The 25,876-nt window shown below is 34.7% G+C and overlaps 7 protein-coding genes across 7 annotated transcripts; 6 read left to right on the top strand and 1 right to left on the bottom strand.

Moving 5' to 3' along the window:
* LOC18600495 (probable carboxylesterase 15) lies at window positions 1,802-4,272 on the top strand. The gene is made up of 2 exons (XM_007030971.2): window positions 1,802-2,555; window positions 3,894-4,272. Exons 1-2 carry the CDS (start codon window positions 1,888-1,890, stop codon window positions 4,198-4,200), a joined length of 975 nt encoding a protein of 324 aa, XP_007031033.2. The 5' UTR covers window positions 1,802-1,887; the 3' UTR covers window positions 4,201-4,272.
* LOC18600494 (bidirectional sugar transporter SWEET17) lies at window positions 4,945-6,541 on the top strand. Its single transcript, XM_018121268.1, has 6 exons — window positions 4,945-5,032; window positions 5,127-5,163; window positions 5,257-5,467; window positions 5,536-5,697; window positions 5,855-5,974; window positions 6,163-6,541. The coding sequence occupies exons 1-6, from the start codon at window positions 4,993-4,995 to the stop codon at window positions 6,340-6,342; spliced, it is 750 nt and encodes a 249-aa protein (XP_017976757.1). The 5' UTR covers window positions 4,945-4,992; the 3' UTR covers window positions 6,343-6,541.
* On the top strand, window positions 7,919-10,025 carry LOC18600493 (bidirectional sugar transporter SWEET17). The gene is made up of 6 exons (XM_007030968.2): window positions 7,919-8,132; window positions 8,216-8,252; window positions 8,364-8,574; window positions 8,794-8,955; window positions 9,246-9,365; window positions 9,539-10,025. The coding sequence occupies exons 1-6, from the start codon at window positions 7,934-7,936 to the stop codon at window positions 9,716-9,718; spliced, it is 909 nt and encodes a 302-aa protein (XP_007031030.2). The 5' UTR covers window positions 7,919-7,933; the 3' UTR covers window positions 9,719-10,025.
* LOC18600492 (bidirectional sugar transporter SWEET17) lies at window positions 11,725-14,335 on the top strand. The gene is made up of 6 exons (XM_007030967.2): window positions 11,725-11,790; window positions 11,893-11,929; window positions 12,119-12,329; window positions 12,447-12,608; window positions 12,958-13,077; window positions 14,016-14,335. The coding sequence occupies exons 1-6, from the start codon at window positions 11,757-11,759 to the stop codon at window positions 14,187-14,189; spliced, it is 738 nt and encodes a 245-aa protein (XP_007031029.2). The 5' UTR covers window positions 11,725-11,756; the 3' UTR covers window positions 14,190-14,335.
* Window positions 15,072-15,875, top strand: LOC18600491. The gene is made up of 2 exons (XM_007030966.2): window positions 15,072-15,239; window positions 15,321-15,875. The coding sequence occupies exons 1-2, from the start codon at window positions 15,236-15,238 to the stop codon at window positions 15,761-15,763; spliced, it is 447 nt and encodes a 148-aa protein (XP_007031028.2). The 5' UTR covers window positions 15,072-15,235; the 3' UTR covers window positions 15,764-15,875.
* LOC18600490 (serine/threonine-protein phosphatase PP1) lies at window positions 18,910-21,430 on the top strand. Its single transcript, XM_007030965.2, has 4 exons — window positions 18,910-19,379; window positions 19,663-20,222; window positions 20,694-20,891; window positions 20,997-21,430. Exons 1-4 carry the CDS (start codon window positions 19,184-19,186, stop codon window positions 21,018-21,020), a joined length of 978 nt encoding a protein of 325 aa, XP_007031027.1. The 5' UTR covers window positions 18,910-19,183; the 3' UTR covers window positions 21,021-21,430.
* LOC18600488 lies at window positions 22,161-25,136 on the bottom strand. Its single transcript, XM_007030962.2, has 5 exons — window positions 24,832-25,136; window positions 23,948-24,306; window positions 23,202-23,536; window positions 22,683-22,846; window positions 22,161-22,592 (listed from the first exon to the last, which is right to left on the bottom strand). The coding sequence occupies exons 1-4, from the start codon at window positions 24,938-24,940 to the stop codon at window positions 22,720-22,722; spliced, it is 930 nt and encodes a 309-aa protein (XP_007031024.2). The 5' UTR covers window positions 24,941-25,136; the 3' UTR covers window positions 22,161-22,592; window positions 22,683-22,719.

Raw genomic sequence — 25,876 nt, 5'->3', positions numbered from 1 at the left:
TTCAAATAAAAATAAATAAAACATTAGGTCCGATGCAACACGATCAAGATTGCGACTTCACTAAAATAAATTATATGTAATTGTCAGAATCTTTATGTGTAAAATGTACCTAGATTTATCCTTATCACAAGTGCAACCATCTTAGATAATATTGTTTAAACCTCCCTTATCACTTTAATCAAAATGAATATATATATAGACATATATAATAATTTTGTACCAATTAGTTAAAATGCTAGCAGCCTTTGCTTACCTCATCTACCACACTAATTATTTAACACAATGATTTAGGGCAAATCGGAGGAAAAGGTAAAAGAGAAAGTGAAAGTGTATGGGTACCGTGGAAATCATCATATTGGTCTATTTTTTATTTTATTTTATTTGTTTCTCTTTTAACATGAAAACGAAATGTTTGAAGCATGCAATTGGGAGCACCCAATTAATCCCCAAGAATGTGCAATGCCCCTTTGCTCAACAAGCATGAAAAACCTATATAATAATTATTTTTTGAGGGATTTGACAAAATTGATATCGACAAAGAGGTATTCCACATTAATTAACTCATCTTATACTTAATTAACCCCACATTAATTATTTAATTTGTCAAAGTTATGGGTGGGTTATGCACTAATACATTACTTAATTAGGTACTCTGTTCCACTTATCTTGATTTAATTTGTTGGACAAATGGTATTCTAGCATAGGGCTTTTATTATCTATTACCAAAAGAATGCTTCTCTATGTATGTATATACCTTTTTGTTTCATTTTTCCAATATATTTCTCAATTATTGTTAATCTATATATTAATTGTGAAATTTTCTTGATTACACAAACGGATTTACACAATTTATACTATTATCATGTATGTGATTATTTAGTAATTTAATAATTAATTTCTTTTTAAATATATAAATTGATAATGTCAACTCTTTAAACCCGTTTTGTGGAATTAAAAAAAAATTCTACCACCCGTATATTTGAATGGTAAATAAACCTGTTTTTATAATTATATATATAGCCGCCTCTTATTTCACTGGTAAAAGATAACTTTTAAAAGTAAAAATTAATTTAAATAAACATATGTAATAAAAATAGTTGAAAATTAACACAAACATGATGTTAGACCTTTGCTGCAGCAAGTCAATACCAAAGATTTAGAGCACTTCTAACAATGTGCAACAAAATTAAGTATATATTATCATAATACCATTATTTAAAATACCGTTAAAAATTTCTATAATGCAATCAAATTTATAAAGGTACTGTAAAAAATATATAAAAAGTATTATAAAAAGTATTTTTAAATCAAATTTGTTATAATGGGAATAAGTCAATTCTATTACATTCTATTTTCAATGGAAGAACCGTTCGTCAAGCAACTGATTTCTCAAATGTGAAAATAGTTTAATAATTGACTATTTCAAGATATTAATAAAACTTGTGTTGATGAGAAATTTCACATACATATCACAATTTGAAATTTAAAAACTTAATGATACATTCCTAAAGTCATACTTACGTATATTATCAAATCATGTAATTAATAGACAAATAGATTTATTGTACTTAATTCATTTTAAAATAAAATAGTTATTGTATTATTTCATTAATCTATTGCCACCTGATCAATAACAGTGGAAAAAATCTTCAAGGACAGCCCACATGGATCATGTTTAACTTTTTACAAATCTTTCTTAATTATTTGATTCTTTAAATTCAATTGAATATTACATGCATAATCCCCCAGTTTAGTCATTTCAGCTTTCTATATATAGTTCAGGAAACTTTAACAAACAGCAAACAGCCTTATCAATCCTCCAGGAAGTAAGAAAGAAAGCAAAGAAAAGAAAGAGAAAAGAAGAGAAAGAGAGAGAGAGAGAGAGAGATGGGTTCTCTTCCTCATGTTGTTGAAGACTGCTTCGGCCTCCTCAAGCTCTACAGTGATGGCTCCATCTCTCGTAATCCTGAAATCCCATCCGCCACTCCTCTTCTCAATGATGCTTCAGTCCTTTACAAAGATTTTCTTTTCGACTCGAAAGAAAACCTTCACCTTCGACTATATAAACCCACCAGCTCCACTACTGATGCGAAGCTTCCAATCCTCTTCTATTTTCATGGTGGAGGCTTTTGTTTCGGTTCCCGTTCGTTTCCACATTTTCATAACCTTTCTATTCGCCTGGCTGCCGCGTTTAACATGCTCGTCATCGCACCAGATCACCGGCTAGCCCCCGAGAACCGGCTTCCCGCGGCCGTGGATGATGCATGCCAAGCCCTCAAGTGGCTGCAGGGCCAAGCCATGCATGGGAATGATGAGGATATGGATACGTTGTTGACTGGTGTTGACTTTGACCGGGTCTTTGTTTTAGGTGACTCATCTGGGGGCAACTTGGCTCACCATTTGGCGGTTAGGTTCAAGGCTGGCTCGATCGAGTTGGCACCGGTTAGGGTTCGAGGGTATGTGCTGCTGGCTCCATTTTTTGGTGGGATTGTGAGAACAAGGAGTGAGGAGGAGCGGCCTTGTGAAGCATTTTGGAATTTGGAGATGTATGAAAGGTAAGATCATCACACACCTTTTTTTTTTCACCTTTAGAAATATTTCAATTAATCGTAATTTCAAAAAATCATAGACAAGTCTAATTACGCGTAGAATTAATTAATTAATTAAACGAGACAATTATTTTTTAATTTTGTTTGAAAAATGAATCATATATAGATAGAGTAAAATAAAATGTCAAACTTTAATATATATTTTAGACATTTATTCATTTCCCTAATTTATTCATACTAAACGCCAAACCCCAAGCTAAATTGACTAAGATCTTTCATTCAAGAACTCTACACATAATTCAATTGAGATAAACAATATTTGTATTTAGTCATTATTTTAATTTATCATTTTTTATTTAATTATTTGGTTAGATTCTAATAAAAAATTAATTCATGGTTGTGACACTAATTGCATTGATAAGCTATTCTTTTCCACATGATTGAATGTATTTATTAAGAAATATACCCTACCTACCCACATTCATAGTAGGTGGATTCAGCTTCACTGTTTTGAGATTGACCTAAACATAAAATAATTCATGATTTGAATGGAATACAGAAGATCTTTCCTTTTCATTCAAAAAGTAAAGTGTACACTTCTATTCTTCATCAATAAGCTGAAAATGTAGAATCTTCAATGTGTTTCATGGCATGTTTTTGAACTTTTAGCATATGAACATTTGAAAATTTTGTCAATAATTTTCCTCGATACATGATTTTATATATAGACACTTTTATTATACACGTGACATTAACTTTATCATATATAATAGTAAAGGAAAAAAGAATTCAAAAACATCACTATTGCAATCATTGAATCCAAAATAAAGAGACGATAAGTTCAATTATAATTTCCGGTTTAAGATCTAAATCTATATCTAATTACCAATTAGGTTTTGATTTACTTGATTAAAAGTGATGGCTTGGCCTTATCTATGCAAAAAGAACAAACCATGGCCATGTAATTTGCATCTCACTCGCATGCTCCTACTCAAACAAAAATCATTTCCTTTATCATTTCAAGCATGTAAATCTAATACCCTATAGTCAAATTTCATTCAATGGTGGAAACAATTATGACTTTGGGAGAATCTTTTGAATTTGAGCAACAAGAAATGTACATGAAAACGGCAAGACATGTGGGGAAAATGGGATGACGAGAGGCATACCATTTGCAGAATGGAATACAAATGAATTGTCAAAGGGCCAACTAATTAAAGAGATGCGTACATATATGAAAGGTCACACTCAAATTTTAAGGACCAAAAATGGTGGTTTCCATGCTGTTTTTCTTATTATGTTGATGGATGTCTAGCTTTATGTTGAAATGTTTGATTTCCACAGGTTTTGGAGGCTTTCGATTCCAGCTGGAAGTACCTTGGATCATCCCTTGGTGAACCCTTTCGGACCTTCTGGTCAAAACCTTGCGGAGGTGCCATTGGATCCAATTTTGGTGGTGGTGGGTGGGGGTGAAATATTGAGGGATAGGGTGGAGGACTATGCTACAAGGTTGAAACACTTGGGGAAGAAGACTGAATTTGTGGAGTTCGAAGGACAGCAACATGGTTTTCTCACTGATCATCCGTTCTCTGAAGTGGCAGAAAAAGTAATACAACGTATAAGAGATTTCATTTTAGAGAACTCAAATTAACGATTTATGGATACATATATATAACAATTATATATGCCTTCACGGTATAATGAATTTATATATGTATATATAAGGGGCTTCAAAGAAACATATATCAAATTTGTATTAATTGGAGATTTTATATGATATGTGATTTTTTTTAAATTAAATCGAATAAAGATATTAAATATCATATAACGATATAAAAATTCGATCAGAAACTGATCATACTATAAACAATGTCACATACAAAGTAAATAATACTAATGCAAAGAACCGACTTCGTCATACATTTTGATGAGTCCATGGTCATATACTTTGATTCATTAAACTTGTAACTTGCATATATATATATATATATATATATATGGCAATGTATATGTCCTTTGTGGTGTGCATATACTAACTCTAGTCTCAGGCTCTAAGCAGCAAGAATCCAGAAAAAATGTCAAGAGTAACAAAAATTCTTGTCCATGAAGGCAAAAGCCAGTCTGTCTTTGGATTTGTTAGCAAACAGACAACTGGTCAATGTGGATGTATGTCTGCCTACTAACCATGTGCAACATGTTATTAAAAGATAAAAAAAAGGGTTTTCATCAAGAGTTCTTGAACTTTAATTTTAATTAGTTATGTACATAGAGATCTCGAACCGAGCCAGTTGATAATCATGAGTTTAGAGAACAGTTTCTGAAACATGCCTCTTTGATCATCAGACTGCTCAAGCCAAGTGTTGATCAACCGCAATATTCAAATTACCAGGAAGAACTTTATCATACTTCTATTGCATCCGAAAAATTATAAGCCTTTCCCAGCATGGAAGAAGAAAGCTTGATCTTCATTGTCGGTGTGATAGGTGATTTCTGAGAAACATTTGGTTAACTCAGAGCTTCTTTTTTGAATGCAATGAGAAGTTTAGGATTGTTCATTTGTATTTCTATATGTTTCAGGCAACATCATGTCAGGCCTAGTCTACCTTTCTCCCACGTAAGTAATCAGCTCATGGTTTACTTTTCAGCAGATATTCTGGCCTCAGCCATGACTGAGAAAAATCGATTTTGAAATGCTGAAACTCTGCAGGAAAACATTTTGGAGAATAGTGAAGCACAGATCAACTGAAGATTTCGAAAGCATTCCTTATGTTTGTACATTGCTGAATGCTTACTTTTGGATTTACTACGGACTGATTAAGCCTAACAGCTTGCTTGTAGCCACCATTAATTGTTTTGGAATTGTTGCTGAGACAGTTTATCTGACCCTATTCCTAATTTTTGCTCCTCCAGGATTGAGGGTAAGTTCTTCTAATTTGTTGTTTAAGCAATTACTAGGACAATATCCATGGTTTTTATTACCTTCCAGGCAAGGACAGCGACACTTGTGGCGATTTTGGATGTGGGGTTTCCAGCTGCTGCAATCTTTCTTACTCACTCCATGTTGCATGGATATCTACGGATCAATGTTGCAGGGCTCTTGTGCGTAGTTTTCAGTATGATCTCTTACGGTTCACCCCTAGCAGCCATGGTAAGAACCTTGATTTTGTTAAGCAGATCTGCAGAATAATTAATACTACAACAGTGTGCTGATCAATCCTGTCAATCTTATTCAATGGAAGAATGACTGCCTTAATGCTTAGTGTTATGAACTATATACGAGGTGCGTATCTTGTTACATTGTGCAGAAAACAGTAGTGAGAACTAAGAGTGTGGAGTATATGCCTTTTCTCCTCTCACTGATCCTTTTCATCAATGGAGGAATTTGGACTTTCTATGCGCTGCTTGCAAAGGACTACTTTGTCGGAGTAAGTTAATTCTTAATTTTAATTGTTTTAAAATGAGTTTTTAAATTTATATCCTATCATGTTTTTAATTTTGATAAAAGATTAAATGTTTCGAAATCTTAATATGAATCAATATTTTCTATTCATATAACATATGACGTTAATCGATACATTTCACCAAATTAAATGAGATGAACCTCTTGGTTTAGGTGCCGAATGGGATTGGATTTTTCCTTGGAACAATTCAGCTGCTGCTGTATGCAATGTATTGGAAACCACAGAAGCTGAAGAAAATGTCAGACAATTTGGAGGAAGGATGGCAGCATGATCAGCCCCCAAATAATTCCAGCTTGATTTCCAGTCTATTGCCGGAAAGGAGTGCAGATTGAAGGCCTCCTTTCTTTGGCAATGGAAGCCATTGTAAAAAGATTGGAGACAAAGAAGAACATCAGGAGGCAACAAATTGGATATGCGAGAGGTGTTCATATATCTACTGATGTACTTTCATGCCATAAGAATTTGGGCCACCTTTCTCTTCCTTGAGCATTTCCCAGATTCTTGGACGCTATCAAGTTCAACAGAGATTGGGTGTGGCCTATTCTCTTCTGCAAACTTAGGCCTATTTATAAAATAATTAATGCATTGTTTTTTTTCTTGAATTTGATGAAAAAGTGCATTCCATGAAAATTTATTAGCTAAAATTAAATTTTAACTAATTGTAATAAGTATTTATAAACACCCATTAATTGAATACCTTTTATTTGTTTTAACAAAAGGGCTAGGTCTATTTGTTAAAAAGTATCTATACTCACTTGCTAAGGTTAATTAAATTTATATTTTTAAAAATATTTTTTATTTAATCAAAACATTATTCTCATAAAAAATTTAAAAAATAATACATTAATTGTAAAATTCTTTCACCCTAATAATTACTTGTAGACACATATCATTTTATTTCATTAAAAAATAAAAAAATGATAAAATAAAGGACAAAAACCCACAAAACCTTGTCCACCTCTTTTTTCTTTTTCCTTTTTATTAAAGAGAGAAGACCTATTTGGTCACTTCAATAAAGTGAACTAAATCCACTCAACATGACCCCAACCCATTCCCCATCAAACCTCAACCTAGTTCACTCAAATCCAATGATATAATCAAACAGATAATTATGCAAACACTTTATTAACAATGTTGGAACTTGAAACCAGTCAGTCAAATTAAGAACCAGACATTCAACCTCAAAATTTGCACCTCTTTTTTCCCTTTTTTTTTTTATGAGTTATTACAAGTGATTTCCTTGACATAAAGTGTCATATTATGTTTAGGTTGATTTTATGTAATGATTTAAAACCAACAAAAATTATATTGATATATGACATTTAAATTGACTTTTAGTTCCTTACCACTTCATGATTTTTATAAAATATGATTGCTGAAATAATGATTATGGACCATTAAATTATTGCAATAGGAAGAGAAATCAGTGCATGACCCATCAATATTTCTTCATTGAATAGTCCACTTCATTGCGGACCCATAATTTGTGATATAAACTCGAAAACCAACAAAACATATGTGGCTTTCGGTGTTTTATCATTTCATGACTTTAAGGGAATGTGTTTACTAAGAAGATACCAATAATATAACACAAGATTCAGTAAGAAGAAAAACCAATGCATGCCTTGTCAATATATCTTCACTGTATAGCCTACTTCACTGTCAATTCATGATTCAGCAATAGAAAAGTCTAAAAACCAACAAAATATCTTCAATAATACAGGCATTAATTCAAAGCATGTTATATAGACCAAATGGCAGGCAAAGAATTTTTGTTTTAATCACAAGTCTTTTGGATCTCTGTGTTTGAAGTACACAACATCAGTGTTTTTATTTGTTTGGCCTTACTTGATAAAAGAGAATTTACAAATAGTGGCACTGGTTTCAATCAGAAATAATATTAAAATTGTGAAACGACAGGGAATGTCCTCATCCTTAACTTCACTGGTCCCATCTGATGTTAAAACTTTATCAGAATTTGGAAATTTTAGAGAGCATAGTAACCCAAACATTGCTGTTGACCTTCAAAGCAAAAACCTCCATACCTCTTCAGAGTTTTTCTTCTTGCAACTGGTATATTCTCTCAGCATGGTTACTTTAGTAACCATTTTTGGGTTGCTAGGTAAACACCAATTACCCTTTTACTGTCATCGGATTATTGCATGGAGAGTGGTCATGGTGATTTCTTGTTTATATGATTTGCAGGGAACATAACCACAGGGCTAGTCTACCTTTCTCCAGCGTAAGTAGCCTCTTATGCTTTACATGAACATGTTATCTTTGAAGACCTTGATTCATTAAATTTAATGGGACCCATGTTTTGTTTGTGAATAATTTGAATGTTTTATTCTAGGAAAACATTTTGGCACATCGTGCAGCGTGGATCAACAGAGGAATTTGATAGTCTTCCTTATGTTGTCAAGCTATTAAATGGATACATGTGGGTTTACTATGGACTTGTCAAGCCTAACAGTATTCTTGTGGCCACTATCAATGGCTTTGGTGCTGTCCTGGAGCTTATCTATGTGATCATATTCCTAATCCTTGCACCTCCAAGAATGAGAGTAAGATCTATTTCCTAATTGGTCCTTAGCTAGATAGATGATACTATTAACATAATAATAGCAATTGTAATCGTATTCGCAATCTAACTGATTCCTACTGATTTAGCCTATAATCTGTATTACTATTATTATTGTGTTAACAGATACTACACTTTGTGTTATTCTCTTATGATAGAAGTAAGCAATTATGTTTAATGCCTCTGGATTCTGAAATTTCAGGTTATAACTGCCATACTTTTTGGTATTCTGGATGTGGTGTTCCCAGTAGCTGTTGTCTTGATCAGTCAGCTGTCCTTCAATAGAGAAATGCAAATCAATATTTCAGGGTTCTTGTCTCTGCTTTTCAGTGTTGCTACCTATGGTTCACCTCTTTCTATCATGGTAAACAGTCTGTTAAACTTTGCTGGACTGCAAATATTCATAAGCAGATGAAGTTTTGAAAAAACCTTTGTTACTGATTAATATTCTCCTCAAAACCTCTTTCATGTAGTGATTCTGATTTAAATTTATTCTTAAGCAACTCATTCTCATCATTAAATCAATCAATCCCAACTCTTTTATCTGATAGATATAGGAGAAAAATGAAGCAAAAGCTGCAAAACTGATGTCAGTATGGTAGTGAGTTGAATTGGGTTACAACAATGCTTGTTTTTGTCTTTGAAAAAGTGCAGAAAACAGTTGTGACAACAAAGAGTGTGGAGTACATGCCTTTCCTCCTCTCCTTCATCCTTTTCATCAATGGATTAACCTGGACTGTCTATGCAGTGCTAACTAGAGACTGGTTTATTGGAGTGAGTTCCCATCCACAAATCTTCCCCTAACTAGAATCATACTATTGATTTAATTATGCCATGTCAGTGATCATGGTCTTGCAAAATAATTGGTACAAGAAATATTGGGAAGATGACCATTTCCCTTAATTCCTATTTGTGACCCTAACAAATGGACATTTTTTATTTTTTAGATACCAAATGGCAGTGGATTTGTTCTTGGAACAGCTCAACTGGTGCTCTATGCAATGTATTGGAAACCAAAGCAACCAAAGAGAACATCTGATAATGTAGAAGATGATTGGCAACATGAGCACCTCATAGCAGATTCCGGTCCATCTCTAAAAAATAATGAGAGCAGAGCAGATGCCTGATTTCATGAAAACTTTGCTTCTAAGGCAAGTAACAAGATGAAGAAGACCCAGAATGCAGGATTTTCAGACTTTCCCCAGTCAAAAAGATATAAGCAGATCAAATGCTCTGGCTGGCTAGGTTGGGAAAACTCTTGCTTATGGGCCTCTTTCTTTTGGGTTGGGAAACTCCATTTTCGGGCCTTTGTTGTTTTCCTAATGATGATTCACATCAAATATACTTCCACCTTCTTGTAATTTTTTATTTGATGAGGCAGATTGCAAAGACATATGGCAAGCCTTGGCAGACATATATACCTCTCTTGGTGAACCACATCTAGGAATAACCTCAGCCAAAAAAAAATAAAGAAACAAGGAACCAATGATAGGAAGGAAAACAAAAAACCATGATCATATGCCTTAGTTGCAGAAAACTTATTTTTGCTTTATCCAAGAAAACATGCATGACATATCATCTTGAAAACTTATCAAAGATTTCTTTGATAATTGGGTTTGAATGTTGGAAAATATATCAGATTCCCAACCATTTTTTAAACAGGATTTTTTTAGCCTTGTTCATCAAATTTCTATAGTTTGAACTGCTTGCATATCTTACAATTGACTCCCAACCTAGCCTATATACAGCTGTAGATAAAGATCAGATCATACCCATGTGCCCTGCACGATTGGAATCTGATCATTACTTAACTGGTTCTTTTATGATTTTTTAAGAAAATGCACAATACTTGAGCTAATGCAATCTTTAAGTTTAAAATCTTTGTAAGCCTTAAACTGCTAAGATCCTGAAGAAATGGATCTAAGAAAAAGTCAAAACATTGCAAACTGGTGAAGGTCATCCATTTATACATATAGCATGTGTTTTTGGTTACAATTTTGCTTTTCTTTTACTAAATCAGAAATTATGTTAACATATCACGCGCATTACAAAAATTGAACTAACAAAAAACTAATCTTATTGCGAAGAATAGTAACAAATAAATAAAGTAATACTGATACAAAGATCAACATACACCATAGAAGGCATCTAAGAACCTATACTTAAGACCTCACCTACACTACCAAGATCAAAAACTACACATCAGGTGTTTTGATTAGATGGTAGATTAAGATTAATGGTCAACTTGGTATATATGAGACTGAATTTAGGTCTGTAATTAATCCAAATCCATCAATTTGCTGGAGCTAAACTAGTAAGAAAGGTCTTTCATTGCATCTTTAATTTGCATTTTTGCAGTGAATCAAAGCTTTTGAAATCAAGACAACAAGTTAATAATAAAATATCAGCCACATGATTCATGTCTTGCATTAAATAATTATAGGCTATCATTAGATATTATAAAGCAATCCATTTCTAAATAATATTAGGATAAATTAATTTACTTTGAGTTTAATTAAATTGCATGGAATTTAACCAAGAAAATGACATTATTATTGGCAGCACTACCTATCCTCATCTGCTGGTCCAAGCCCACCTATGGTCAGAAGCAAGACATGGTAGTTAAATTACAATCATTAATGGAAAATAATCATTTAATTATAAGAAAAGGGTGCAGTATACACCATTTGCATCAATTAATTAAGAGCAAGTTGCATGTCAGAGAAAACAGTTTTATTCCTTGCCTATCTCCTTTAGCAACTGTTTACAATGCATGAGTCAAAAAAAATTAAAAAACAATTTCACCAAGAAATCAACTTAGCTAGGACATGGGGAGTCAATAATTCCAGAATATAGTGCATTTAATTTCTTAATTTTTTTTTCACATTAACCACCATTGAAGTAAGTTTCTATTTTCAATGAATCATATTAAAACAAAACTACCCTCTTTTTTAATTATCATCATCAATTATTAAGTACCATGTTCTTGATATATTTTCTAGACCTATGACTTTCTAAATGTAAACGAAATCAATGACTTTGAAAGTTGATCAATAAACAGTTTTGTTTATTGCCATTGGAATAGCTTCTTGACCCTCTCTCTTCTATATATATACTTTTTCATACCAAAAGCCTTACCAGAAAAAATAAGTCTACCCTTCAACCATGACAAGACTAAGTTTCATTGTTGGAGTAGTAGGTAAGGGACTTTAGATTGATCTGTGACATGGGTATAGTTTTCAGGGTTATTGCTGCAGATTTCTACTTTTGTTTTTAATTTGCTTGTGTTTTGTTGATTCAGGCAACATCATCTCAGTGTTACTCTTTCTTTCTCCAGTGTAAGTATATTCTTTCTGATCAACCTCATAGCATCCTGACAAGCAAAGAAAAGAGATAGATCAGAGATGTTGATGAAGCTGCTATCTGTAGCAGACTCAGAAAAGGCTTTTTCACTAGGAGTTGATTCCATAATGTTCATAAAATCCATTGATGCTAATGTTTGCTGAATTGTCATTGAATTTTTGCAGGGGCACATTCCGGAGAATACTTAGGAATCGATCGACTGAAGAATTCGAGAGCCTTCCCTACATTTGCACCCTCTTGAATTCAGCTTTATGGACTTACTATGGTGTTACAAAGCCTGGAAGTTTTCTGGTAGCCACAGTGAACGGATTTGGAGTTGTGGTTGAGATGATTTATGTGACTTTGTTCCTCATTTTTGCACCTCCAACAATGAGGGTATGACTTAACCTCTCTTGAAACAATGAATTCAAGGTCTGTTTTAGAGTCAAATCCTGAAACAACAAATACAAGTAAATAGCTTATTCACTTTGCCATTGCTGCTTGTGTTTACAGGTCAAGACTGGGATGCTTTTTGCACTTCTTGATGTGGGATTTCCAGCAGCAACAGTTTTGGCCACTCAATTGATTCTGAAAGGAGATTTAAGGATTGATGTGATAGGATTTTTGTGTGCAGGCCTCAATATCGTCATGTATGGCTCACCTTTAGCAGCAATGGTAAGAGCTTTGTCCTCTCAATCAACAAAACATAGCACTCTAAGCTTATGGTTTAATTTTCCTTCTTTGATTTCTTTATTGCTATACATATAAACCTAATGTTCATTTCTAGCTGTTGCTAATTAATGGTTCCATTAATTCTCATGTGGGAAATTACATGATGGAAGGTTCTTAGCTTAAGCAATGGATTAGCTGGGAAACATTTGACTATATATATATATAATTTATGCTTAATGGTTCCATTATTTCTCATGTGGGAAACCCTTAAATGATGGAAGGTTCTTAGCTTAAGAAATGGATTAGCTGAATATATATATATATATAATATATGCTAACTTGAAATGTACAGAAAACAGTGGTGACAACCAAAAGCGTGGAGTATATGCCTTTCCTTCTCTCTTTCTTCGTTTTCTTAAACGGTGTTGTTTGGACTTTCTATGCTGTGCTGGTCGAAGATTACTTTCTCGGAGTAAGTCCTCAATTAAATCACCAACATCATCATCATCATCATCATCATCATCATCGTTATCATGTTCTACATTATTGTCTAATAACATATATCGATATGGATAATATTATACGACAATCAATCTCGTCTTATCATAATTATGAATATTATCGTATTTTATATTTATTATTTAATAATAAATATAATTATAGATAATACTATACGATAATCAATCTCATATCATATATATGAAGTTTTGAAAACATAATTTTTTTCGTAATTTAAAATTATAATATGCAATCTAAAAATATATTAACCAAAATTAGGTTGGTGAAACATCTGTTTTCAAATCAAAATGATTGCCCTCACAAAATCATGAAATAATATAGGATATATCATGTTTGTCTTGTTTTAGTCTATAAGAAAAAACAAGTTGAGCTACAGCATGCAAGAAACCTGAATGATAATTGATGACATTTATAATTATATTTACTAAAATTTCATAATAGAATAGAGACAGAGTCAGAATTTTTCTATTTATCAAAAGTAACAAAAAAACCCAAAAAATAAAATATTACAGAATAATTCAAAAAAATCATTTATACAATAAATCCTTATGCATCATCCAGCTAATTATATATTTTCTTGAAAAGTAAAGAAAATTTATTAGAATTTTGTAAGAGATAGAGTTATTAAGTGCTTCTATTGATGCTTTTTTTTAAACAAAAATTCCTCCATCAATCAAAAGTAACACAAAAACCCGAAAAACTAAAACAAAAAATTCTTGAACATCAACATCCAACAACCCTTATAGATTTGCATGGTGACATGAAACTTTTGTTATAGATTTGCATGTTTCACCATGCAAAATACACATTAAACTCACATCATTTGCACTTGTAGAAGAAACAAATATTGGTGTCGAAATCAAGAATGTCTGGTTTTTCTTTTGTACGTAGGTACCGAATGGGATTGGATTTCTCCTTGGAACAGCTCAGCTACTGTTGTACGCAATCTACAGCAGGAGGCAAAGACCATCCAAAGCTTCATCACATGATTTGGAAGATGAATGGCAGCGGGAACGCCTTATATCCTCTTCAAGCACCAATTTGGAAGAAAAGAATGAAGTGTAGAGAACTATAATCTGATAGAGAAAGAAAGATTGTATGATTAATATGAGCTTAATGTCAGTATAAAGTTAAAAGTCCGTTTGGTATATCGGGACAGTGCAACGAAGGGCTTCCCACCGCGCACTAAAGTCTTGGTTGCTCTTTTTTTTCGGTCGGAGAAATCAAGGTTTCAATGGGGTGAGAAGTTAACCCCACACCGTATATTATTCAGATAAAAAATCGATGAAATTATTTTTTTCTGTATTTTTATTATTATTCTAAAAATATTGTCAATAATTGTATTAGAAAAAATATTGATTATATGTAAAAATATTATTAATTTGAGTTGAGATTATATGATTAATATGAGTTGAATGTCGTTTAAATTTAATATCCCTTTGGTATATCGGGACGGCGTAACGAAGGGCTTCCCACTGCACCGAAGTGTTCGTTACCCGTTCGTTCTCATAAGAGTAATCTGGGTTGCAGTTCGGTGAGAAGCCCTCACACCACGAGTATTATTTAGATAAAAATTCAATGAAATCTTTATTCTTTTTATATGTTTTTATTATTTTTGTTGAAATATTGTCAATAATAATATTAGCAAAAAATTGATTATAGTGCAAAAATACGCACACTTTCCTAATATACCGAACGGAGTATTATTAAAAAAAATCAAAGAGATGATCATTCTCCTTTATTCTTGGAATTTGTCAACAATATTATCAACGAAAATTTCGATTATAGTGCATAAATAGTGATGGGGAAGCTCAAATAAATATGGGCAGGCCCAGCAGGATTTTCTCGCAATGTCTTGCATGAAAGCAAGGCCTGTTGGGTTGAACTTTTGCCAAAATTTTCAAGCCCATAAAATTCCACTTTACAGTGCTTTACTAGATTACAGAGATCTTGGCGCTGAAGGAAACACCTGAACAATTTCCTCGTTGTCCGCGTGTCTTCAACTACCCTTCCTTGTTCCAGAAAAAACACCGCTTCGATTGGAACATATCTATCCAGTCACAGGGAAGAGCAGCAGGCAGGAAACAAGAAAGAGAAAGGGAAGCAGAGAGATGGGTTCTTTCTTAATCCGAAGATTTGTATTTACACCACAGTTTCTCTTCTTTTCTCTCCTCATTTCACTATCTTTTGCCTCAGAAACAATCTCCCTTGGAAACAAGATGCCAACAGCCTATGAGGTTCTCGAAGACTTCAACTTTCCCATTGGTCTTCTTCCAAAAGGTGTGGTTGGCTATGAGCTTGACTCTTCATCGGGGAAATTCTCTGCTTTCTTGAATGGTAGTTGTAGCTTCTCTCTGGAAGGGTCTTACCAGTTGAAATACAAGAATACCATTAAAGGGTACATATCAAAGGGCAAACTTTCAAGCTTGGAAGGTGTTAGTGTCAAGCTTTGGTTCATGTGGGTTAATATTGTTGAGGTCTCAAGGAGAGGAGATGATCTTGAATTTTCTGTAGGGATTGCTGGTGCTAATTTTCCTATTGATAATTTTGAAGAGTGCCCTCGATGTGGGTGTGGATTGAATTGCAATGATCAGCAAGTAAGAAAGATGAGGAAAAACCCTTTTGTTTCTTCTTATTAAGAGAAGTTTGAATGAGAGAAATGTAGTATTCAATCCATGAATTTCATGGGTTCTTGTTGAATTTGATGCGGATCTATGGAATGGGTTGTGATTCATTTTGGTATATTGATAATTTGCTTATTAGAATTATTTTTAGGATGCATTGTCTGTTTTTGATGGTTGCTTATTGCTTGAAAGTCGAAACTGTTAAGTCTTTTGATCAGTGTGGGATGGATAGCTATCTCATAGAATCTTGTAAGGTTGTCTCAAAATGTTTGTGCTTGAAGTTTGTTTAATTTATCTAACATTTGGGGATTAAATTGTAATCAAATTTGGTATGTATCAGCTGGTGGAAGTCTTTTTCCCTCCCAGAAATGTTATTTAGAAGAAAAGGATAGGAAGGGAAAAGATTACTAGAATTTAACTCTTTGAAAGAAAATATTCTCTAGAATTGACCACAGTGCACTGATCTAAATTGTCCAAATTGTGAGATCAGCACTCAGCAGTGAACCTGTATGGCTCTAGGATGGGAACCACATGTAGATGATTCAACCTTTTTCCTTTTTCTTCTTTTTTTTTTTTTTAATTTTTGGGATTGTGTGTGGGATGCATGTAAAGTGCCATTTGCTTCCAATAGAGCTGTTGGACTAAACCAATTTAGATTGATGGCTGGTAACGGGCAAGCTTGATATCCAGTGAAAATACTTACCATGATTTCAAAATGGAATAATGGAGGCATTGGGCCAGAATCTGAATTATCTGTTTATAGTGTTAGTGAGATAGTGCATGTCTTTTGCATTAGTTGAGAGCTTAAGATAGCCACAATTTCTGCATCCTCTTCATCTTAAGCCTTCCTCCCTTGGTTTGCTATCAGCATTACGGTGAATACAATGAAAAAGAAAGCAGAAAATGCTGTGTCTTCATCAGTTGTGACCTTGAGGAGTCCAGAAGATGGTCTGCTGCACATGTGTGTGTGCATTTGTTTGTTGATTCTCTGCAGAGTTCAGATAATGTGGTTTTTTCCTGATTAGTTATCTATTTTGTTCTACCTTCTCCTTGGAATATGATAACTATTGGAAAGAGATTAACATGGGATATAACTTTCTGTAGGAATGAGAATGATAAAATTCAATTGGCCTTGATTATGTGATGTAATTAGTGTTAATTACATATGGAGAAATATCATTGTGCTGTTGCAAATTTTGCCTTGTTGATTGTAGAGGGGTTTGGTGACTGTGGTGAATGTCTACTAATGATGTAGCAATCCATTTGGATTAACATCATGAAATGGAGTTTGGAAATAAAAATTCGGGATTAGCTCTAGATTAGCTTATATCTACATTAATTCTGGAGGCTTTTTTGTTTGTTTCTCGTCAATTCAGGGTTGAAAGGACCCTTTTGGAAATCTAATTACGTGATTGGTGATTGATTTGGGGATGAGCTACAAAGGATATCATCGTCTTGGTCAGCTTGACAAACCTTTTTTCTTCTTTGCCTTTTGTTGACTTGGTTATAAAGCAGGCTCATGCAATTCCAGATCCACCTTTCCCGTGGAATTACTTCATGCCCTGTTGTATAGGGAAAGCAACTCGATTTCTAGGCCTTTCTAGCAAGGCAACTTGTATGACATGTGGCCACATTAGTCTTGCTCACAATGTCAAGTCGTTTGCATTACAGCCATACAGTGTTAATGGATTATTTCAGGAATTTCCACTGTTTTAACATTATGTTTACACCTGAGTTCATCTTATTTACATGCATGCTGGTTTCTCGGTACCTTGAGTTTCGCCTGTTTCTCATTCTCGATTACCATTGCTTATACCAATCATCTTTTATCTATTACGATCTACTTATTAAATTAGAATCCTTTGCAGTTGTCTGGTTACATGCATAAATATAACAATTGATGCCACCATGTAGCCATTCCTCTATGGAAATCAGACAGTGACAGCTTTAAAACTTCTGCAAGTAGAAGATGCAGACGTGTAGAATTATACTGCTTCAGCCAGCCTGAATCCCTGCATATCAGAAATCAGGGAGAGTAGATTTAAATGCAGGCCAATAGCTTCATTAAAATCCTTTCAGGGTTGTTCTCCACTAAACCCCCTAGCTTTTGCACCGGATTCAATCACCTCAGCCACCTCAAAGTTTATCTTTTCCCTGCAACTACAAGGTGGTTGAGGACCATTTTTTCCAAGAATGAAAGTGACTTCATTTTGCTTCACTGATGACATGTAAATTGCCTTCCATATAAACCACAATTCCAGTCTTACTACAAAGCGAAGGCCTTCCAGATGGAAATTGACCACAATATCAGTTTCTGCAACCTTTCTGACTATATCCTGGTTGCCCAGAAGGAGTTAACAGAGTGATAAGCAAACTTATCTGCAATCTTTTGCTCTTCTGGCCGAGCATCAAAACCAATGGAGAAGCAGATGGTTAAGCATTTCATCTGCAGAACTACCACATGACTGCCGATTGGCTCTCAAAGAACATATTTTCAATAGCTCTATGACACCTAATCCACTTATGAAGATTATGAAGAATTATTATGACAACAGCATGGTTGGAGCCATTTCCATTTCTGTTGAGATGGCATAATCCCACTGGCTACCAACACCCAAGTGGGTTCCTTAGGTTGGTCAGCTGTAGCAAAAGAATCCCAAAAACCCAAAAAAAAAAAACTAATATGGAAAATGGACCCCCATGAAAAGTATCTCTTCACGTATATAAACTAAATAAACGAACTTGTCAAAGAAACGCGGCTTTATACCAATCAGTGCTTGAATCTTAGACAGCATCCAATTTTTGTTATTTATTTCAAGTATTTGTTTTTATCCATCTGCTAACTTGCGCTGCTCTGCTCTCTATGCCATACCTTTGAAGGTTTCAACTATGGGTCATGTTGAATCTTTTCTTGGCAGTTGGCATAGATGAAAAAGCTTAAGAGAGATAAAAACTAATAATTTTACAAGTATATATATACAAACATACATATATATAGATAAAGATAGAGATAGAAAGAAAAGATTCACAAAGAAAATGACAACCAACATCGCCGTATTACTCTAAATATCTCTCTCTTCTTTATTTTGCAAAGGTTGGTAGTTTCTATTCTTTTTACTCTATTTTATATAAATTTCCACTTTTTATTTATGGGTTCTTTTTGTTGACCCTATTTCTCTCCCTCTCTCTCTTCATGTGAAAAGTTTGGCTTCATTGATTCATTTTTTTCTCATTTCAAACAATACCCTTTTTCTCTCTCTATCTGAACAGTTTTAAGTCTTTTTGATTCATTTCTATTTCTTCCTTTATACCCATTTTTTTCTGGTCTCTTTTTTGTTTTGTCTCTCAATAAAAAAAGAAAAAAAAGTTGAACATAATTCAGTTGGATTATCTGTATTTTGCAAGGAATTTTTGGTGGTGAATTTGAAGGAGAAAATGATGATGATGACGATGGAAGGAATGATGGATAAGGGAGTATTGGATGATATAATAAGAAGGTTGTTGGAAGGTAGAGGAGGCAAGCAGGTGCAGCTTTCTGAAGGAGAGATCCGTCAGCTTTGTGTTAATGCTCGTCAAGTCTTCCTTTCACAGCCTAATCTGCTTCAGATTCGTGCTCCAATCAGAATCTGTGGTCAGCTTTCTTCCTCTCTTTCTTTCTTTTCTGTTGAATTATGAATCTCAAGCTCGTTGTTTTGTGGTTGTGGTTGTTGGTAATTAATGTTTCGATGGTTTTCCTTGGTAAGATTTAGATGGCATCAATGTTTGAAGCCAAATTTGGAACTGTTTTTTGGTATCTCATGTAAATTGTATTATTTGTGGGAAATTGCAGAACAATTCCTATGTGTGGGGAGATAAATTTGAGAATTTGTATTCCTGGTTCATTTAATGAATTGGATATGGCTTGTTATAACCAGGTGATATACATGGACAATACCAAGATCTTCTGAGGCTCTTTGAATATGGTGGCTACCCTCCTTCTGCAAACTACCTGTTCCTGGGGGATTATGTAGATCGAGGCAAGCAAAGTTTGGAGACAATATGTTTGCTTTTGGCCTATAAAATCAGATATCCTGACAGAATTTACCTCTTAAGGGGAAACCATGAAGATGCAAAGATCAACCGGATTTACGGGTTTTATGATGAGTGTAAAAGGAGATTTAACGTTAGGCTTTGGAAAATATTCACAGACTGCTTTAATAGTTTGCCGGTGGCTGCACTTATTGATGACAAGATACTTTGTATGCATGGAGGATTGTCCCCGGAGTTGGAAAATTTGGATCAAATAAAGGAAATTCAAAGGCCAACAGAAGTTCCTGATAATGGTCTTCTCTGCGATCTACTTTGGTCTGATCCTGACCCCAAGGTTGAGGGCTGGGCAGATAGTGATCGAGGAGTTTCATGTACTTTTGGAGCTGATATAGTTACTGAATTTTTGGATAAGAATGACCTTGATCTCATTTGCCGAGGTCATCAGGTAAGCCAGTTTCTTTTGAGCTAAGATGAACAATGATTATGAATGTATGGTTGTAGTTTTGCATATGCAATACAGCTTTTATTACCTTCTTCCCCTTTAGGATACAAACCAGTTTAGTTTAGACCTTGCCTGAAGAATGTCCGAAAACACCCATCTAGTTGGAAGTAAGCATCTCTTGTCTCTGTTTGCATAGAAATGCAATCAACATAAAAGTGCTTAGGAATGGTATTGCCTTAACATATCTTGATTTTCTTTTTCTAATTCTATGGATTTGCAGGCTTGTTGTGTAATTTGAGATTACTTCAAAATAGTTATTGGAAAAGGCTAGATGATAGCATGCATTTTGATGACCATTAACGACCCCCAAACCAGCAATTGAGTGTGGACTAGCCTGTACAGTATCACCAAGAATTATACTAATTGCTTCATCCAATTTGTCTGGATTGAGATTTTCCAAGTTCTAAATTGCAGGTTGTGGAGGATGGCTATGAGTTTTTCGCGAAACGAAGATTGGTAACAATATTTTCAGCTCCAAACTATGGCGGGGAGTTTGACAATGCTGGTGCTCTGTTGAGTGTCGATGAAGCTCTTGTGTGCTCCTTTGAGATATTGAAACCAGCTGATAATAAAGCATCACCAAGCAGTTCCAACAAATTGCCCCTGAAGAAGGTATGTAAAGCCAAGCAATGATATCATATATCTGGTTTTGCAGAAAACATTTCAAATATTTGCCTGGAATGATCTCCTCCTCTGTTGTGTCTTTGTTATCAACAGCCCCCAAAGATTGGGAAGATTTGATCTGCCAGTGAAGAAGGGCTTTCCGAAAATCCGTCATTCTGATCAAAAGCTTTGATCATCTCATACACGGATGGGCGTTTTACAAGAAACCCTCCATGGGATTGATGCTTGCTGGTTATTTGATTGCAAGGAAATTATCAGAAAGTCTGTAAATCAACCAACCATTTTTCTCTTCTGTGCAGTAACCATTTTTTTTTTTTTTTGCATTGGACACATTTTTGTCTCGTTTGTGCTCTGGCTACTCACTATCAGTGTGCTATCTGTGAGTGGGGTTGGATCTGCCTTGATTTGTGTTGAATGTATTTGTACATCAGCCTCCATTTCTGATTAGCATAGGAAGATTGGATGATACATAATTTTCTGTTTCAGAAGTGAGCTTTCTAAATGAATGAATCACTAATTCAAAATGAGCACTGAGCATGTTGTTAGGGTTACAGAATCTTATGTCGAATAAAAGAGATCCTGAATTTATAAATATGAACATTACACACTTTAATAAGTTAGTTTAGAACCAACTCGAATTCAATTCTAATGTCGTGCCAAGCATAACGAAAGCGTTATGGATTCAGATGAAAGAGAACGTTACGAAATCTTACATAAGTTATATAAAGAAAAAGTTTCGAACTTATAAACCTGCACGTTGCACATTTTAATAAATTAATCTTTTACAGATCACTTCCACCGCCAAATGTTACCAATCATTAGCAAATTAAAAAATGGCCCTTAATGAAAGAATATTTCCATTCCGGAGGGGTAATAGAAGGAAGATTTATGGTAATCAGCCTGCACAAAAATCTTCCATGATGGAAATATACATCCCTATCGCCAACGACAACATGAGATCGACGTGCAAGGGTGTAGCTCCACCTAGCAGCCTCCTCCCCTACCAGAAATGTGACCCATGGAAGCAGATGTTTTCTTCTCTCATTTATTTTATCAACAGGACAGGTGGAGAAGCTGAAGAGAGCCAAAGACAGTATCATACATGGCAGGGAACATTTACTGACCACCATCCATGAAAACCTACTGACACGTTGATAGAGACTGAGCTTGAAAGTTGGTTGGCTTTCACTCTTGTCCACAGCTTGAGTCCTCTTATTGTCTTCCCAAGCAGTTCCTTGAATCATACAATCATTAATATTTAAGCATCATAAAGGGCATTCAAAAGAGGATTAACAATATCATCCAAGTCAATAACAAAAGAGGATTCCAAACTCGAAAAAACATTTGAAGTAACTTTTCAGACCAGAAAAGACTACAACGAACTTTTATCTTCGCTACAATTTCACAATGGAAGTGCAGAACTAGGATATTCAAATGCGTAGCAAACAGGAATCTGCTTGTTCTCTGACATCCTCTTTCAAGGAGTAAGCAGAATATAGCTTTCTTCATCTTCTATAAATTTCTTTACTAACTCGTAATTATGTCAGCCATTATCAAAATGATTTTGTTCTTGTACAACTGGAGGATTCACTTAATTTCTCATTCAACCAAAACAAACATCTTGAAATCTTGATCAGTCTAGCCCTTGGTGGAGAAGTCGTGAACGCCATAGATACCAGAGTTGACATCCTGCACAAATTACAAAAAGAAGTATGTTAATAACAAGAACTCAATGGTGGAAAACGAAAACATCAAAGAATTTGAATCCCAAATTCTTACAAATTCCAATAGTTAATTGCAAGAATGAAAGAGATGTTCATCTTCGACTTCCTTTCCTATTTCCCTGAGTAGAAGGGGACGTCTGGTTCATCTTGCCATCTAGTCTCCTTGCAGTCCGTTGAATAGCTGCAAGCTTTTGGCGTTGACTATGGCTCTTTCTTTTGCTGCACAGTCAAAAATTAAGTATTGCTAAAGTTCAAAACAGTAACAAAATATTAATGACAAAACTAAACCAAAGAACTAGACAATGCCTCGTCACATTTCACATTGTATAAACACCTTAACTACACTGGCTTGGTGGAGTCCACTTAGCATTGCAATACTTTTACAAATGTAGTCATCCTTCCATGAGGAGAGGACACAGTCTGAGAAGTAAAAAATGTCTAATCTGACGAGTAATGAACCTGATCTTCTTTTGATGAGGAGAGGATGTACTAAATGAAACTAAATAAAATTTTAGAAACTAAATCACATGTCATGCGGAAAACTTAAGGTTTCACAAGAAGGAAGTTACTGAACCTTATAAACAGTAGGCCTGCCGTAAGAACCATGCCTCCCACTGCCCAAGAAACTCTTTCACTAGATGGCATATCATGCAGCCACTGCTGGAAATCTTCTAAGAGCCCAAAGTTCCCAGTTTTGTGGGGCTTCTCAGATTGTGAAGCTCCCCATGAATCAGCAATTGAATCAAGACTGGCTTTACCACCATAACAAGATGTTTCTTCAACACCACCATGCACTACATCAGACTGTTTAACAGCAAAACCTGCAGCACGACATAGTTCTGTGCCGTTTGATGTCCATTCAGAAGCTCTACCACAAACAAAGTCATTTACTCCACATGGTGCTAGAACCTGACAAAAATTTACTATGCTTGAATTGAATCTATGGAAACACCTCACCTAGAAGATACTAAAACAGCATGACACAAAGCAAAATAAAATAAAGCTCCGTGGCTCAAATGCATTGATTCATTAGCACAACTGAGAAGATCATATACCTCATTAGATGATGGATAGCACCATCGTGATAACCATCTTAGCCACCTATAAGAACAATTTAAAATGAAAGCTGGAAAAAGAAAAGATCATCCAACATAACCTAAGAGCTGATGGCTCTGTAGAGGATCTCTAAAATTGTATCAACATGCAACAATCCCAGCCCCCACCCCCACCCTTCCTCCCACCCAACCCAACCCAACCCATTATATGCATGACCTTCACCTGAAACTTACAATCTAGAAGAAATTAGACACACTTGTGTACCTGTGTCTTCGCATCCATCGAGAAGTAAGCATTAGAGCAAGCCTGCAATACTCTGTCACAGAAGGAGGTACATATAAGTGGGGGTCCAGGCCGAACACCGACACGTGGATCACAGATGGAACATTCCAACAATTCCCACAATTGCAAGCATTCTGGGCTCGCTTCTCCTGTTAAAGCCAGTTTCCTAATAGAAAGCAAAGCAGGATGTGTCTGGGCAGCATCACAGCAAGTCATTTTCCGAAACACCCTACAAAGTGTCAAATCTTTGTGTCCCTTTCCGACCCTTTTTGGAGGTTTCCCTTCAAAGGAGAAGGGTGGAAAACGACCACCTTGAGACACGCACACACCATCAGTATGTCCTGCATAGAAACAAAAATGAATGAACTTAAATGCTACAGATTTGATAGCAAAATTTACAACTAGAATTGTGATTGCTCTATTCAGACATGGGAGACCTTATCTCACTTAGGATCTCAGAAATTGAGAGGACAAAGCAATATCTACATAAATAGTAATCTAACACATGTGCAAAGCGGCTAACTTCGAAGCATAACATCACCAAAATATCTAGCTACCACAAAAAGCAAATATTCTCTCATCCTCAACAAAATCTCACTAATTTAAAGCAAAAATAACAAACAAATGAATCAACAAAGAACTTCTTAACATCATAGTTCAATTGATTGGGGCCAAAGCAATCTCCTTCAACCAAAAAACAGCAATTCAAGTCGTAAACCTTTGCAACATAGATAACCAATGCCTAATCTCCAACTTGAAATAAAACCCACACCAATATCAACAAAAGAGAGAAACCCAAGTCAAAATTTGCAGCTAAAGAGCCCTAAGAAAACAAGAAAAGGAAAAGATTTCGGTTTTCTTTTTACCAGACGAAAAGGGGAGCAGCAGGTTGAAAAGGAGAAGAAATATTAGAAACCCGAGTTCCATATCCTTCATTGCTTTTCCTTCTTCCCGTATTTTTGAGCTCTGAATCATTGAGAAGACCCAGAATCCAAGCGGGGAACCTTGTTAGTACATTGCAGTGCTCCAAGAGTTAAAAACAACAGGAACAGTCGAACAGATCAACAGAGACCTGAAACACCGTCAATCCACACGTGTGCGTCAACCTGTCTCTGAGTCGTCTTGGGTTTTCGGGTATTCGTTTACCCAAGGATGCACATTCGACCCACGGAATCATCGCGGGCTTTGTCCCACATGCAGAACAAATAAGCCCCGTTTAATGCCTCTATAAATGGGTTTAGAACATGTTTGGGCCTTCGAGGATTAAAAATGAAACCTCTTTTTCAAAAAATACTCTAATTTTATTTAAACGGATAGTATGAATATATGTCTATATATTATCTACCTTAATTCTATATAAACAAATCGGATAATATAAAATACACATTTATATATCATCCTTGTCATCCCTAAGCAATATCAACCTCTTTAATTCTTGCTATTACTTACTTTATATATCGTCATCGTCAACTGAAAACTTCTTATTTGAATTTCTATAAAAAATAAATGAAAACAAACATGTAAGAACAAACTGTTATCTTAAGAAATATGAGATCATAAGGGATTTACATTCAACCAAAGAAAATTCTAACAAACGCAAAGATTTTATTTAATTTTTTAAAATCAAGAGAACGTTCATAATTTTCAATCACTATCAAGATCTTATCGGAACTTATAAAATAATTCAATTAGTATCAAAATCTTATTGAAAGGTAATTATTTTAGTATTAAAATCTTATCGAAACTCAATTATAAGATATTTTAATTTGACTTAATAGAGTCGGATAATGTAAATACTCGATTATCGTGCAAAGATTTTGGCTATAAGCCCCAAAATACAAAGAATCACTTGCATCGATCCTGCCCTCCCTGATCACTAAAAACCAAAGTGATACACCAAGGACAGAACAC

This window comes from Theobroma cacao, chromosome 5 (assembly GCF_000208745.1).
Source record: "Theobroma cacao cultivar B97-61/B2 chromosome 5, Criollo_cocoa_genome_V2, whole genome shotgun sequence".
Taxonomy (NCBI): domain Eukaryota; kingdom Viridiplantae; phylum Streptophyta; class Magnoliopsida; order Malvales; family Malvaceae; genus Theobroma; species Theobroma cacao.
The sequence above is the reverse complement of the archived record's forward strand: the minus strand, read 5'-3'. Positions and strand labels throughout refer to the sequence as shown.